Source organism: Acinonyx jubatus, chromosome B1 (genome assembly GCF_027475565.1).
Source record: "Acinonyx jubatus isolate Ajub_Pintada_27869175 chromosome B1, VMU_Ajub_asm_v1.0, whole genome shotgun sequence".
Classification (NCBI taxonomy): Eukaryota; Metazoa; Chordata; class Mammalia; order Carnivora; family Felidae; genus Acinonyx; species Acinonyx jubatus.
This window is the reverse complement of record NC_069382.1, coordinates 74,534,085-74,547,153: the sequence shown is the minus strand read 5'-3', so window position 1 is coordinate 74,547,153 and position 13,069 is coordinate 74,534,085. Positions and strand designations below refer to the sequence as shown.

The following is a 13,069-nucleotide window of genomic DNA, read 5'->3' as shown; positions in this document are numbered from 1 at the left end:
TCTAGGGGCCGGAAAAACGCAATATCGAAGGTCACGTAGATGGCACGCCTAGCCCCGTACGCCTAAGTTCTCGCGCGAGTTACACTTCCGCCCTTTTGGCTCCCTGAGCAGCGCCATGGCGGTAGGCAAGAACAAGCGCCTTACGAAAGGCGGCAAAAAGGGAGCCAAGAAGAAAGTGTAAGTGGGTTCTGTTTTGGCCCCCAGCTTTTTGGCGTTCTTCTGGTGTCGGCGGGCGGGTTCTGGATGGCGGCGTGTGCCGGATGGCGAGGATGCCAGTTGGATTGCGCGCCGTGCCTGGTTGGGAACCTTCGAACGGTGGCCTGGTGGATCTGGGTTTTCTGTGTCGCCGCGGGCAGGTTCCTTTCCTTTAGCCTTGGTGGTCTTGTGCGCACTCCTGTGAGCCAAATTGGCGTCGCTACTCGGGACTGGTGTGTTCGGTATTGCGTGCTCCCTGGCTTTGTAAATTCCACGGGAAAGCGATGCTACTTATATGAGTTGAGGAAGTCATTCTTGTTTGCCCAGGACCGCGCGCCCCTTCCTCTCTTTGGGGCAGGTGGGACCTTGGAGTTCCTAAGAGCTCGCGTGAGTCCCTGAAGATTCTGAGTTACCAGTAGGAGTTTTCATGCACCAGTGAAGTTCAGGAGACGTGCATGTTATTCAAAGGCAGTGGTTCAAGAGACCTGCATGTTATTCTGAAGCAGTGCTGCTTATGTAGTGGAAAAACCGATGGTGGGGAGTGTGTATGTTTATGGCATAGCTTTTTCAAGGTGTCCGGTGTGTGTACAATGAAGCAGACATCGTGGGGAAGAGATAGGTTTGTATGTGCGCCCCTCACCTCACTGAGAACTAGAGTCTTACATACTCCAGTTGCTTACGTGCTAGTTATTAGCCTTTTACAATCCTTAGAATGAGGAATCGGTTTAAAAATAAAAACTTAGTAAGAATTAATGTGATTTACGGTAAGACTTAATGTAAATGTTTTTTAAATTACAGGGTTGATCCATTTTCAAAGAAAGATTGGTATGATGTAAAAGCACCAGCAATGTTTAATATAAGAAATATTGGAAAAACACTAGTCACGAGAACTCAAGGAACCAGTGAGTATTTTATGCTTGTTTTGTATTTTTCTTTACTTAAGGTCTGCTGGTGATCCTGTGGTGGGAGAACTTAAGGAAATGTCAGTTCTTGGTTGCAGCTTTGGCCACTGTTGGTGCTTGTGTTTGGTGTGACACTTGTAGAAGAAAGGTGGTGCTTTTAGAATCATTAAGAAAACGTGCCTGGGTAGTTTGAGCTTCTAATGAGCATAGTCAGGTCATTGGTGTTCAAATGGATTTGGTTAACAAAAGTTAGGGTTTTTGTAACGTACCATAAATTTTCTGATTTCTCAGTTCAATTTTATGCATGAACATTTCTTCGTTGGCTTGACTTTATGTGGTTCCTAACGTTAATGATATGACAATTTTTGTTTTATAGAAATCGCATCTGATGGCCTTAAGGGTCGTGTGTTTGAAGTAAGCCTGGCTGATTTGCAGAATGATGAAGTTGCATTTAGGAAATTCAAGCTAATTACTGAAGATGTTCAGGGCAAAAACTGCCTGACTAATTTCCATGGCATGGATCTTACCCGGGACAAAATGTGCTCCATGGTCAAAAAATGGCAGGTGAGAACAAAAATTCCTCAGAGTGCTTGGTGCTGTGGTATGCGTGTCCAAGGATGTGATGTTACAATGACCATGAAATTGAAGTAAGTTTCATTTTAAATTCTTGATGTTTTCTTGTCTTTACTGAGTTCTGACTCTGGAAGTGGCACTCCTGAATTTGAGCAAAGCTGTGAGCAAGCCATCATCTTCTTGTTTAAATGGAGTTCAAGATTTATTCTCAAGGTTTAGTACTGGGTTAGCAGAGTTAGTTTTTCTGCTGCGTGGATTGTTGGTTGGGGTATGTCTAGGTGCAGGTTTTCAATTTTGTCTGTCTTTAGCATATCTTTGAAACTCAAAATCTAGTGAATTTTATAGTGAAAAGGTTCATTGGTGCATTTGTTTCTCTTGTAATGTAGCATGATAAGAGTGGCAGAGCCTCTGGTGTGAGGTTGGAGTCTTTGCTCCATTTCCCAGCCGTGTTCTCTTTGGCAAGCAACTTAAAGCTTTGCCAAACCTTGATTTCTTTATCTAAAATGCAGGTAAGAGTATCACTTCTTGGAGTTAAGGTGAAATAAAAGCCATGTAAACATGCTTAAGCAAAGAGCTTGACACAAACCATCTGGTCAGTATTGTTATTACAGGAAATAACTACGTTGGTTCAGATGTGTCTGGCTAACCATTCAGTTTTGGGATATTTTGTTTATGGGAATGAATGATGACAAAATGTTTTGGTCCCAAATGATACATACTGATTATACTGTTAGATTGATTTCTGACATTCCCCGAGGATTTTATGGTTGAATTTCTGGAGATATTTTAAGGTATTTTTGCTAGAAGTGTATTATTAAACTAATTTACAAATTGCAAGGAGGTAATTCAGTTTTTGTTGCTACCTAAGGTAGTTTTCGTTTTTTAACTTTGTGGAGTGATATGAATAGTTAACAGATTTTTAATTACATTTTAGTTGTGAAATTGAATATCTAATCCTCAGCATGGCTCTAGTTTGGGACAGGAAGGACATTTAAAAATACAGATATTTAGTGTTAATAGCAATATTTAACCTATTCAAACACATTTTTTTAAAAAGGAGTAAGTGTAGATGTCCATATTGTAGAGTGTCTTCGAACCTATTTTCTCATCTTGCAGAGTTGTTCCACTGGGTGGGAAGGGCTGATGGGTGGGAAGGGTAGGCTGTTAAAAGGCTGGCATGCATACATAAAAGGTATGGGAGTGCTGGGTGCTGTTGAGATGGGGATAGAAGTGTTACATGGGGATGAGAAGGAGAGTTGGGAGGACTTGGTATTTAATTAGATACGAAGGATAGTAACATTTGGAGTAACTGTTGGTAAGTTTACTTCAGGGAAGTTAATTCTGTAAATTAGGCATGTAGTTTATGTTATACTTCATATTATAAAATAAGTACTTGATCCTCTAGTTTTTTTATATTAGAAATTGAGGGCTTTAAATTGAACTTGGTACAATATCTTTTTTTCTCTAGACCATGATTGAAGCTCACGTTGATGTCAAAACTACCGATGGGTATTTGCTTCGTCTCTTTTGTGTCGGTTTTACTAAAAAACGCAACAATCAGATTCGGAAGACCTCTTATGCTCAGCACCAACAGGTCCGCCAAATTCGGAAAAAGATGATGGAAATCATGACCCGAGAGGTGCAGACAAATGACTTGAAAGAAGTTGTCAATAAATTGTAAGTGTTTCTTTTCATTATACAACATAACCCTGAATCTCTGGTTATCCCTCAAATGAAGGAAAGCATATGAGACTAGGTAGAGTCAAACCTATGTTTTAATCCTGTCTGTGAAACTGTCTAGCTAAATCCCTTGAAATGAAATGTAAGTGCTAAGTAAATGTGATTTGGTTTCTTCATCCTTATGGATCAAGCAGTCTCATGGCAGATGGTGAGACTTGAAGCAAAAGAAATGCCGTTGCCTTAATTAGAAAATAAACTGAATAGACAAAACTTTGCAGTCAATGATGTATGGGAATAGATGATGACAAAATGTTTCGGTCCCAGATGATGTTCACTGATAAAACTGTTAAAACATTTTTCTGATGTTCCCATGCCGTTGGCTAAGAGGGTGGAACAAAAAAAGCAGAAGGCTCAAATGCTAACTTTGCATTTAAATAGCTGTATAATTTGGATCATTTAACGTCCACCTGTAAAGGGGCAATAATAGACTCTTACAAGAGGATTTAAGTGGATTAAATGAGGTGGGTATAATAATGTATAGGTTTATTCTTTTCTGTCATTACTGTTTTGCAGGATTCCAGACAGCATTGGAAAAGACATAGAGAAGGCTTGTCAGTCTATTTATCCACTTCATGATGTTTTTGTTAGAAAAGTAAAAATGCTGAAGAAGCCCAAGTTTGAATGTAAGTGAAAATTCGTAAAGAAATTGTGTGAACAGAGTACATTGGTGTCTTGTTTTTTGAGGCCAGATGATGGCTTCCCCCCCCCCCACCCCATTGTGGTTATATAGTTTTGAGGACCATTGTTTTAAGACAGTGGTATGCTATAACATTTTCTTTCTTTCTTTTAGTGGGAAAGCTCATGGAGCTTCATGGTGAAGGTAGCAGTTCTGGAAAAGCTACTGGGGATGAGACCGGTGCTAAAGTTGAGCGAGCTGATGGATATGAGCCACCAGTCCAAGAATCTGTTTAAAATTCAGACATTTAATGGTGACAAATAAAAAATCTTATTTGTGATGTTTAATTTCTGATCATTATTTTTGAGTAATACACACTTGGTGAATCAGATGTTTTGAACTGATAGTGATGTGAACTCTTCTGAAGCGTTCATGGATTTTATCTATTGCTCTTAGTTACTAAATAGCTGTGAAAGGGTAGTCATCTATTTCAAGCTGTAGTGATCTGGATGGTAGTGCTATGGATGGTTAATGAAATCTTTCTTCTGTATGGCCTGTGTTTTTAAATGGTTCTTGAACCATCTAAAAGGCTTGTTAAAATATGGTAGGGCCCTGCCCCCAGAATTTCTTATTCAGTAGTTGTAGGATGAGACCTGAAAACTTGCTTTTTCTAAATGTTTTTTTATTTTAGAGCATACATGCAAGCAGGGGAGAGGGGCAGAGAGAGAATCCCAAGCAGGCACCATGCTCAGCCCAAAGCCTGATGGTGGTGCTTGATCCCAGGACCCTGGGATCATGACCCGAGCTAAAGTCCACTTGGGCACTCTACCAATTGAGCCACCCAGGTGTCCCTGAAAACTTGTATTTTAAACAAGTTTTCAGGTGGTGGCTGGGGACCACACTTGGAGAACCACTCTGCTACACTGAGCAATGAGAAGAGCCTGTTAATTTTGTTTAGGTTTTTTTTTTATGCAAGTGCTCATTTCCCAATAGTAAAATGGCACAGTGTTCACCTTTACTATGAAGTTGAATTTGACTAGAGAAATTGGTTATTCATCACCTGTGAATAAGTGGGCATTTGATGCTGTCCAGTATCCAGTATTTACTCTAGTCATTTACCCATTCTGTTCTAGTCCTTTTCACCTCCCAACTTTTTTCATTCTTGATCAGCTCAAGACCTTAAAATCCTGAAGAATGTTTAAACTGGGTGAGAAGAGAACTTCACAAATTCCCGTTACTTCCACCCTACCATCTATGTATATATGAACAGGTTTTTGCCTTGTCTAATCAAGCTCATAGCTGTAGCTGTTTTCATGTTTCTCAATGTTTGTTTAACCAATCCCTTCCATCAGCATACATAGTGAAGTTTGCCCTTCCAGATAACACCCTACTCAAACCCCTTAAAGCAAAGCTCAAAGAACTTAACCATATATATTTTTGGGGGTGATAAGCAGTTTGATGTTTAACCACATTCTTTGTAACACTACTTTTTTTTTTTTAAAAAATGAGAGTGTGTGTGTATGAGTGGGGGAGAGGGAGAGAATCCCAAGGCTTTCAGTGCAGGGCATGACACAGGGCTCAATCCCAGGAACCAAGAGATCATGACCTGTGCTGGAATCAAGAGTCCGGGTGCTTCACCAACAGCCACCCAGGTGTCCCCCTCTAATTTTGCTTGTGAATAATGCAATTGGACCCCCAAAAGCTGTTGCTGTCAAGATTACCAGTGACTTTAAGTCCAAATGGTCCATTCATGACCCACATTTTATTTGCTTTTAGTGACATTTGACAGTTGATTTTCCTCCAGAGTCTTAACCTCAGATTTCCTATGTCAGTGGCTCCTCTTACTAGTTCATCTCAGACTTTAGAGGAGGTCTAAGGCTTGGTCCTTGGACATTTAGCCATACTCTCCCTAGTATTCAGTATCTCAAACTGACTTCCAGTTTATTTCTAGCCTACACCTTCCTTTGAATTGCAGGTTTTGTCTATCAACTGCTTACTTGATATCTTTGGATGTAAAATAGGCCTTTCACCTTGGATATGTCTAAAATAGTTATTTCAGGGGCGCCTGGGCAGCTCAGTTAGGCTTGACTTCAACTCAGGTCATGATCTTGAGGTTTGTGAGTTCAAGCCCAGCATCAGGCTCTGTGCTGACAGCTGAGAGCCTGGAGCCTGCTTCAGATTCTGTGTCTCCCTTGCTCTCTGCCTTTCCCCCACTCCCTCTCTCTCAAAAATAAACATTAAGGGGCGCCTTGGTGTCGCAGTCGGTTAAGCATCCGACTTCAGCCAGGTCACAATCTCGCGGTCCGTGAGTTCGAGCCCCGCGTCGGGCTCTGGGCTGATGGCTCAGAGCCTGGAGCCTGTTTCCGATTCTGTGTCTCCCTCTCTCTCTGCCCCTCCCCCGTTCATGCTCTGTCTCTGTCCCAAAAATAAATAAACGTTGAAAAAAAAAATTAAAAAAAAAACATTAAAAAAAAATAAAAGATGGTATTCCAGATCACAGTGTAACCAAAACACTCCTATATTGAAGGCCAAAATCCTCTGGTCATCCTTGATCATTCAGTTTATTCAAAATAGAGAATCTCCCCATTTCTTACCATCTCCATTACAATCACTTTTAAGCAAGCCACCATTACTACCTGGATTGTTAACTACCTAGTCTCCTGAGGTCCCCCTCTTGTGGAATTTAGATGACTCAAGGCCCATGTGATCTTGCCTCTGACCTCTTACTACAATGTCTCTAACTCTTCTAGCTAGACTGTCCTCACTATTCCTGGATGAATTAGGTATACTGTTTCCCTTTTACTTATGTCTACTAGAATATTCCAGGAAGACTGCTTGTTTGGGGGGAGGGGGTGTCTTGTTCACTGCTAAACCTCCAGTGCCTAGAAGTTCAATACTTATTGAATAAAGGAATGAATGATATTCCCTATTAATATCCCATAGTGAAGAAGCAAATGTTTTCAGTAAAAAACATTACATTAGTTAAACATTTGGATCTCAAATGACAGGGGCTTCCTTTCCAAGGTGGACAGTTAGGTCAAAAGAGTGGATATTGAGGGTAGGGTCCAGGAATTGAGATAAATGGTATTTTTTGTCTTGTTGGACATCATTTAATGATACAGTCAACAGTTAAGCTCCAATCTGCTACATCTCTGAATAGGGCTTGGCATAGTTCTTAGAAGGGTTCATTTGAAAATGGTTCCAAAAAGAATGTATGGTTGAATTTTCTAAGAATGTTGATTTTTGAGAGGGGGACAGAGGATCCAAAGCTGGCTCTGTGTGAACAGCATAGAGCCCAACGTGGGGCTTGAACTCATGAACTGTGAGATCATGACCTGAGCCGAAGTTGGACGCTTAACCGGTTGAGCCACCCAGGTACCCTTGTGATTGAATTTTAAATGGTTTGGACTGTTTGATGGTGGGTTTAATCAAGTTATCTTCTAGGCCAACTTGAAGGTGGATAACATCCATCCAGTAACAAACTGTAAAGGATAATTCTGTTTCCCATTTAAGTATCTTATATTTTTTATTACTATTTTAGATTGTAGGGGAGGACAGGGGGAGGGGGAGAGAGAATCCTAAGCAGGCTCCATGCTCAGTGTGGAGACTTGGGGCTTGATCCCACTACCCTGGGATCACTATCTGAGCTGAAATCAAGTCAGATGCTCAACCGATTGAGCCACCCAGGTGCCCCATAAGTACCTTATACATTTAATACATAGATTTTAAGTATTCACACTTTGCTTTTCTCTACTTGATTCTAATTGGAACAATTTTACTTTGGTCTTTCATAGGAAAACAAAAACTGTTAAAACCAGGGATACAGCAGTCTTCAAAAACAGGTTACTGAAGGGGCACTGGGGTGGCTCAGTTGGTTAAACGACTCACAGCCACGAGATCATGACTGAGCTGAAGTCAGGACGCTTAGCCAAATGAGCCACCCAGGTGCCCCACACAGGTTCTTAAATGTGGAAAAATGAGAAAGAAGAGATTGGGATAATGCCATGTGAAGATTCTGCCCAATATTACTAGCTTTGATGAAGAGGACCATGGGCCAAGGGAAGCGAATGCCCTCTAAAAGCTAGAAAAGATATGGAGATTCTCAGTGTCACAATGGTACAATAGAATATGCCATCATTATTTATCCCACATTGCATGCACAGTAGTCTCACCACTACCAGTATAATCACTGAGAAGTTTTAAAAAAAATTTGACATACGGCCCACTGAATTTTTATGGTTGTGCTGTTAACATTGTTTGAGCACATGGCCATTACTTCTATTCTCCCTCTTAGGCTTTATGTAGTCTCACTGCTACAACTATGTCATTGATACCCACTTCCAGTCCTTAGGTTGATAGCTGTATAGTTACTTTATTTGATACTTGTTCTCTGGTCACTTCTAAGTTCTCATGGCAGTACTTTCTGAGTTCTTGCATGTTTAGTACAATTTGTCAGGGTGCTTTATACCTGCAAGTCACTTTTATGGGATATAATACCCTTTGGATTCTGTGTCTCTCTCTCTTTAAAAAATAAAAACATTAAAAATATAAAAACACAAACAAAAAACAACCTAACAGTCAAAGTGGATAATATAACATCCTTGACTCTTTGAGCATCTTAAATATACTACTACATTTTCCTCTGGCATAAAGATTGCTAAGGAAAATCAGATGATAATCTAGTTTCTTTCCCTTGTAAGTCACTTTCTGGTTTTGGCTAGAAGCCCAAAGAATATTTTAGTTTTTTAAATCCATTAAGTTTATAAAATGTGTCTTGGTAGTAGTTGTTCTGATTGAATCGTCTCAGGTATGCAGTATACTCTGTGAATATATAACTTCAATTCTATTTGGGGGTAGTTTTCATAAATTAAAGTTTTTAGCATTTGTTCTATTCCCTTGATTCGGTGCCCTTTATCAGGGACTTCCTTGCCTGTGATTTCCTGGCAGCCGTTATGGTCCCTAACTATTCATGTGATAAACTCCTTGGGATGTATTTCTGGGTGATTTTGTCAGCTAATTACTGCCCATGGGCTAAATCTGGCCAATGTCTGTTTTTTGATGGCCTACAAGGTGAGACTGGCTTTTCCATTTTCATATGGATAAAAAAAATGCTTCATCACATGTGAAAATTATATGAAATTCAAATTTCAGTATACACAAAGTTTTACTGGAACACAGTACACTCATTCAGCTTTACGTATTGTCAGTCGCCGCCTTTTGCACTACAGGGGCAGAGTTGAGTAGTGACAGACCACACACAGCACACTCATCACTTCACACTAAGGTGCAGCACAATGCAGACTTCCACGTTTATATGTGTTTCATATCACCATATCACTGCCGGGTTTATACGTGTTCCATAACACCTTCAAGACACCTTCGAAGATGCATTACATAAAATCTCATTTCAAATCAGCCATAAGCTGTGAGACCATGACCTGGGCTGAAATGAAGATGCTTCAGTTAAGATGCTTAACTGACTGAGCCCCCCAGGTGCCCTTGTTTTCTTTTTAAAGAATCATTTTAGAAATATATGCTGAGATATTTATATTTGAGATTTGAGATTTGCTTCAAAATAATTGGGGAGGAGAAAGTGTCAGGATCTGTGCAGTGTTTGACATTTTACCCAACTTATAAACTTTTTAAAGAGTTAGTCTGCCACAGTTTCATGGATACTGGCAAAAGATATGAGACTCCTGAGTCAGAAATAAAAGGATTTTATTACTCACAGCATATCAATAGCCGAAGCTTCATGTTCATTTGTGACAGTTTCCCATGCTCCTCAAATCCCACAGAGGTAATGCAAAGGATCCATCATACAGTGGGTTGCATTACAGAAGAGGAACACTAAAAATTCAGCACTTGGATAACTAAGTGGAAGCAAGTCTGCTCTTTTTCCAGGGGGAGACATTACATCATCCCTCAAGGTTGCAAGGTGCAAACACCAACCTGAGAAATGGGTCAGGTAAGGAGCAGGCAGAGAGTTGTATTCTTGGCATACCCAACAACATGCAGGGACACTTGGACTCTGTGGCAGACTGCCTCTCACAATGCACTCCTCAGTGAGTAAGAATTGACATGTTCTTAGCCAAACTTCAATTTTCACACGAATATGCTCCTCCATCAACCACTCTGACTAGTCACCAGGTTAGAATCTCACACCACATACTGTCAACAAGATTCAAAGCAATGCATGAGGCCAACCTGTGGTATTTACCTCAGTCATTCTTTCCAGGGTTCCATACTCAGCCAATTGTGAATAAGTCCAAGGGGGTAGCAGTTGCTCTTATTTGAGGCAGCCATAATGTATTCAAAGGCCAGGCCATTATGCATTATGAACCATGCAAGAGAGTTTAAACTTAGGTGTCATTGTCAATAATTACATGGGCAGTAGATGAGCAAAAAAGCAACACCTGTCCCCAGGGGAGAGCCAACTCATGACTTATTTTTGTTCCCCCATCCAGAAATACAATCAAAGGGGCACAGGTCACTTCACCTCAGAATTTGTTGTTAAACCTGATTTGGATTATCATCACATTGGTTTGATCAAGTCACATGGACAGTGTCACCAAACAGTTGTAGCTCCAGTTGCCATTTTTGGTATTACCCAAAGCCATTCAGACATCAAAAGCATGTGATCAGCCAGACTGAATTAAGGTTGTGTTGATGGGTGAGTTTGTACAACACATTCATGTGTGGAGCTGCTGCTGCTGTCATCAGGCATAGCAAAACTAGTTCAGAACCAATCACATCTCATTTTATGAGTTTTCTTCTTTTCATAGCACATGGACACAGATGACAAACCCAGTAGAAGATCAGACATGCTGGATGCAACTGCCACATGATTTAGGTAGCAGTTTTGGATCAAGGTTAGTAGTTCTCAACTGGGGTCAATTTCATCTCCGGGGGACATTTGGCAATGTCCACAGACATTTTTGTCACACCTGGGGGGAAGGTGCTAATGGCATCTAGTGGGTAGAGGCAAGTGATACTGCCAAACAGCCCACAATGCACAATGCAGCACCTCACAACACTAATTATCCAGCCTAGAACATCAATAGCGCCAAGACTGAGAATGAAACAAAGAGTACGTTAATTGCTGTCTTTCCCTCCCTTCTAGGATCTAAAATGTTTTCTCTTCAGGTGCCAGCAGAGATACTTATAATTTCATCTTTTCTCTAATCATACTCACTTTCACCCAGAACTTTTGTCCTGATTATCACCTAGGAGGCACCCCAGAGGAGATGACCCTTTCCTGGGGATTGCCATATTCTGTGACCCCAACTACCCAACTCACTTCATGCAAAATGAAGATGCTTAAAGCTGCTGCAATTTTTACTTGAACAGGAAGGCCCATTTACTGAAGCACATATGGTCTCCAATACTCAAAGCATCCAACAAGGAGTTGGGCCCCCTTTTGTGGCAGGTCAAAGAGACCTGCCTTGATTACTACAGGGATTAAACATTCTAGATCCACCCACACAGTCCCCCCAAAATACTTGGTGAGCAGGCCCCTGAATTTTATTGGAGTTTATCAAACACCCCTGTTGGGAGGATGATAAAAACCAGTCAAGGCCTATAGATACTAAAGGTTCTGATTCACCAACAGGACATCTATTGTAGTGAAAATACTGGACATCAAAGGGTAGAGAAACTTGTGTTAAATCCTGGCCCACCCACTGGTGGCAAATGGCAGGGGAGTCTACTCTAAAAGTAGCAGTGACCTGGACAGAATAATCTTTGAAACTTTACAAGCATTTATTACAGCACAAGTATGTACACATCAACCTCAGGTTTAGCAGCAGAATATACACTAGTACACCCGGACTGAGCCAGAGAGGCACACAGGTACATATACACAAATTCAGAAAACATTTTATAAATTAATTTTTTTCTTCATTGCAAGTTTTACCCAAATGCCATCAGTTAATTTGAATGCTTTATTTCCTGGGGCACCTGGGTGACTCAGTCATTTAAGTGTTCAACTCTTGATTTCAGCTCAGGTCATGATCTCATGGTTCATGGGCTTGAGCCCAGCATTGGGCTCTGCGCTGTCAGTGTTGAGCCTGCTTGGGATTCTCTCTCCCTCTCTCTCTTTGCCCCTCCCCAATTCAGGCTCTCTCTTGCACACTCTCGTGCTTTCTCTTTCTCTCAAAATAAACTTAAAAAAAAGAAAAAGAAAACAATCACAATCCTATTAACATACTTCTAAATTTCAATAAAAATTCCTTAATAGTATTAAATATCCACTCACACCAATTTAATCGATGATTAATCCTCTGTTGGATATAATGCTGTGATAAGCAATGAAAGTGTGAAAGCAAGGGTAGTAAGCTTCCATATGCTAAGACCATTCATGAAGTCAAAGTTGAGAAATTACTGCAGGTGTCATTAGCTCTAAGTCTGTTTGCAGAACTGTAACTGTTTTGTGTCAAAAGAAGATATAACTCACTATAGTGGTGGAAAATGACAATACCAATAGACTGTTAAAACCAAATGCTGGTAAGGAGTGAAGTAACTGGAATTCTTAAACATTGCTAATAGAGTATAAAGTGGTACAACGCTTTGGAAAGCAAGCAGCTTTTTAATAAAATTACACATTTATCTACTTCACTACTTAACAAATTTACTCCTAGATATTTATCCAAGAGAGATAAAATCCTATGTGTACAAAACGACTTAAGAATGTTAGTACTAGTCAACTGTATCTCAATAAAGCTTAGGGGGAAATATGCATACCAGCTTTATTCATAATAGCTAAAAGCTGGAAAAAATCAATAGGAAGATGGATAAACAGATTATCATGTTTTCTTATGATGAAATATTACTGAGGAATAAAAGGGAACAGACTACTGTTACACACAACGTGGAAGAGTCTCAAAAACATCATGTTGAGCAAAAGAATCCAGAAGAGCAGATATTAAATTATTTCATTTTTATGACATCCTAGAACAAGCAAAACAAATCTTGGTGGTAGAGATCAGAACAGTGATGGCCTCTGTAGGGGAGGAGAGCAGGATGTGATGACTGACTGGGAAAGGGC

At 40.4% G+C, this 13,069-nt stretch overlaps 1 protein-coding gene and 2 non-coding genes across 3 annotated transcripts; all 3 read left to right on the top strand.

Moving 5' to 3' along the window:
- Positions 1-18: 18 nt before the first annotated feature.
- Positions 19-4,373, top strand: RPS3A (ribosomal protein S3A). The gene is made up of 6 exons (XM_015081433.3): positions 19-177; positions 994-1,097; positions 1,474-1,661; positions 3,139-3,347; positions 3,924-4,033; positions 4,201-4,373. The coding sequence occupies exons 1-6, from the start codon at positions 116-118 to the stop codon at positions 4,320-4,322; spliced, it is 795 nt and encodes a 264-aa protein (XP_014936919.1). The 5' UTR covers positions 19-115; the 3' UTR covers positions 4,323-4,373.
- LOC113603187 (small nucleolar RNA SNORD73) lies at positions 2,348-2,420 on the top strand. The gene has a single exon (XR_003424728.1). It is a non-coding gene; the product is annotated as a small nucleolar RNA SNORD73 (small nucleolar RNA).
- LOC113603188 (small nucleolar RNA SNORD73) lies at positions 3,644-3,717 on the top strand. The gene has a single exon (XR_003424729.1). It is a non-coding gene; the product is annotated as a small nucleolar RNA SNORD73 (small nucleolar RNA).
- Positions 4,374-13,069: the final 8,696 nt, after the last annotated feature.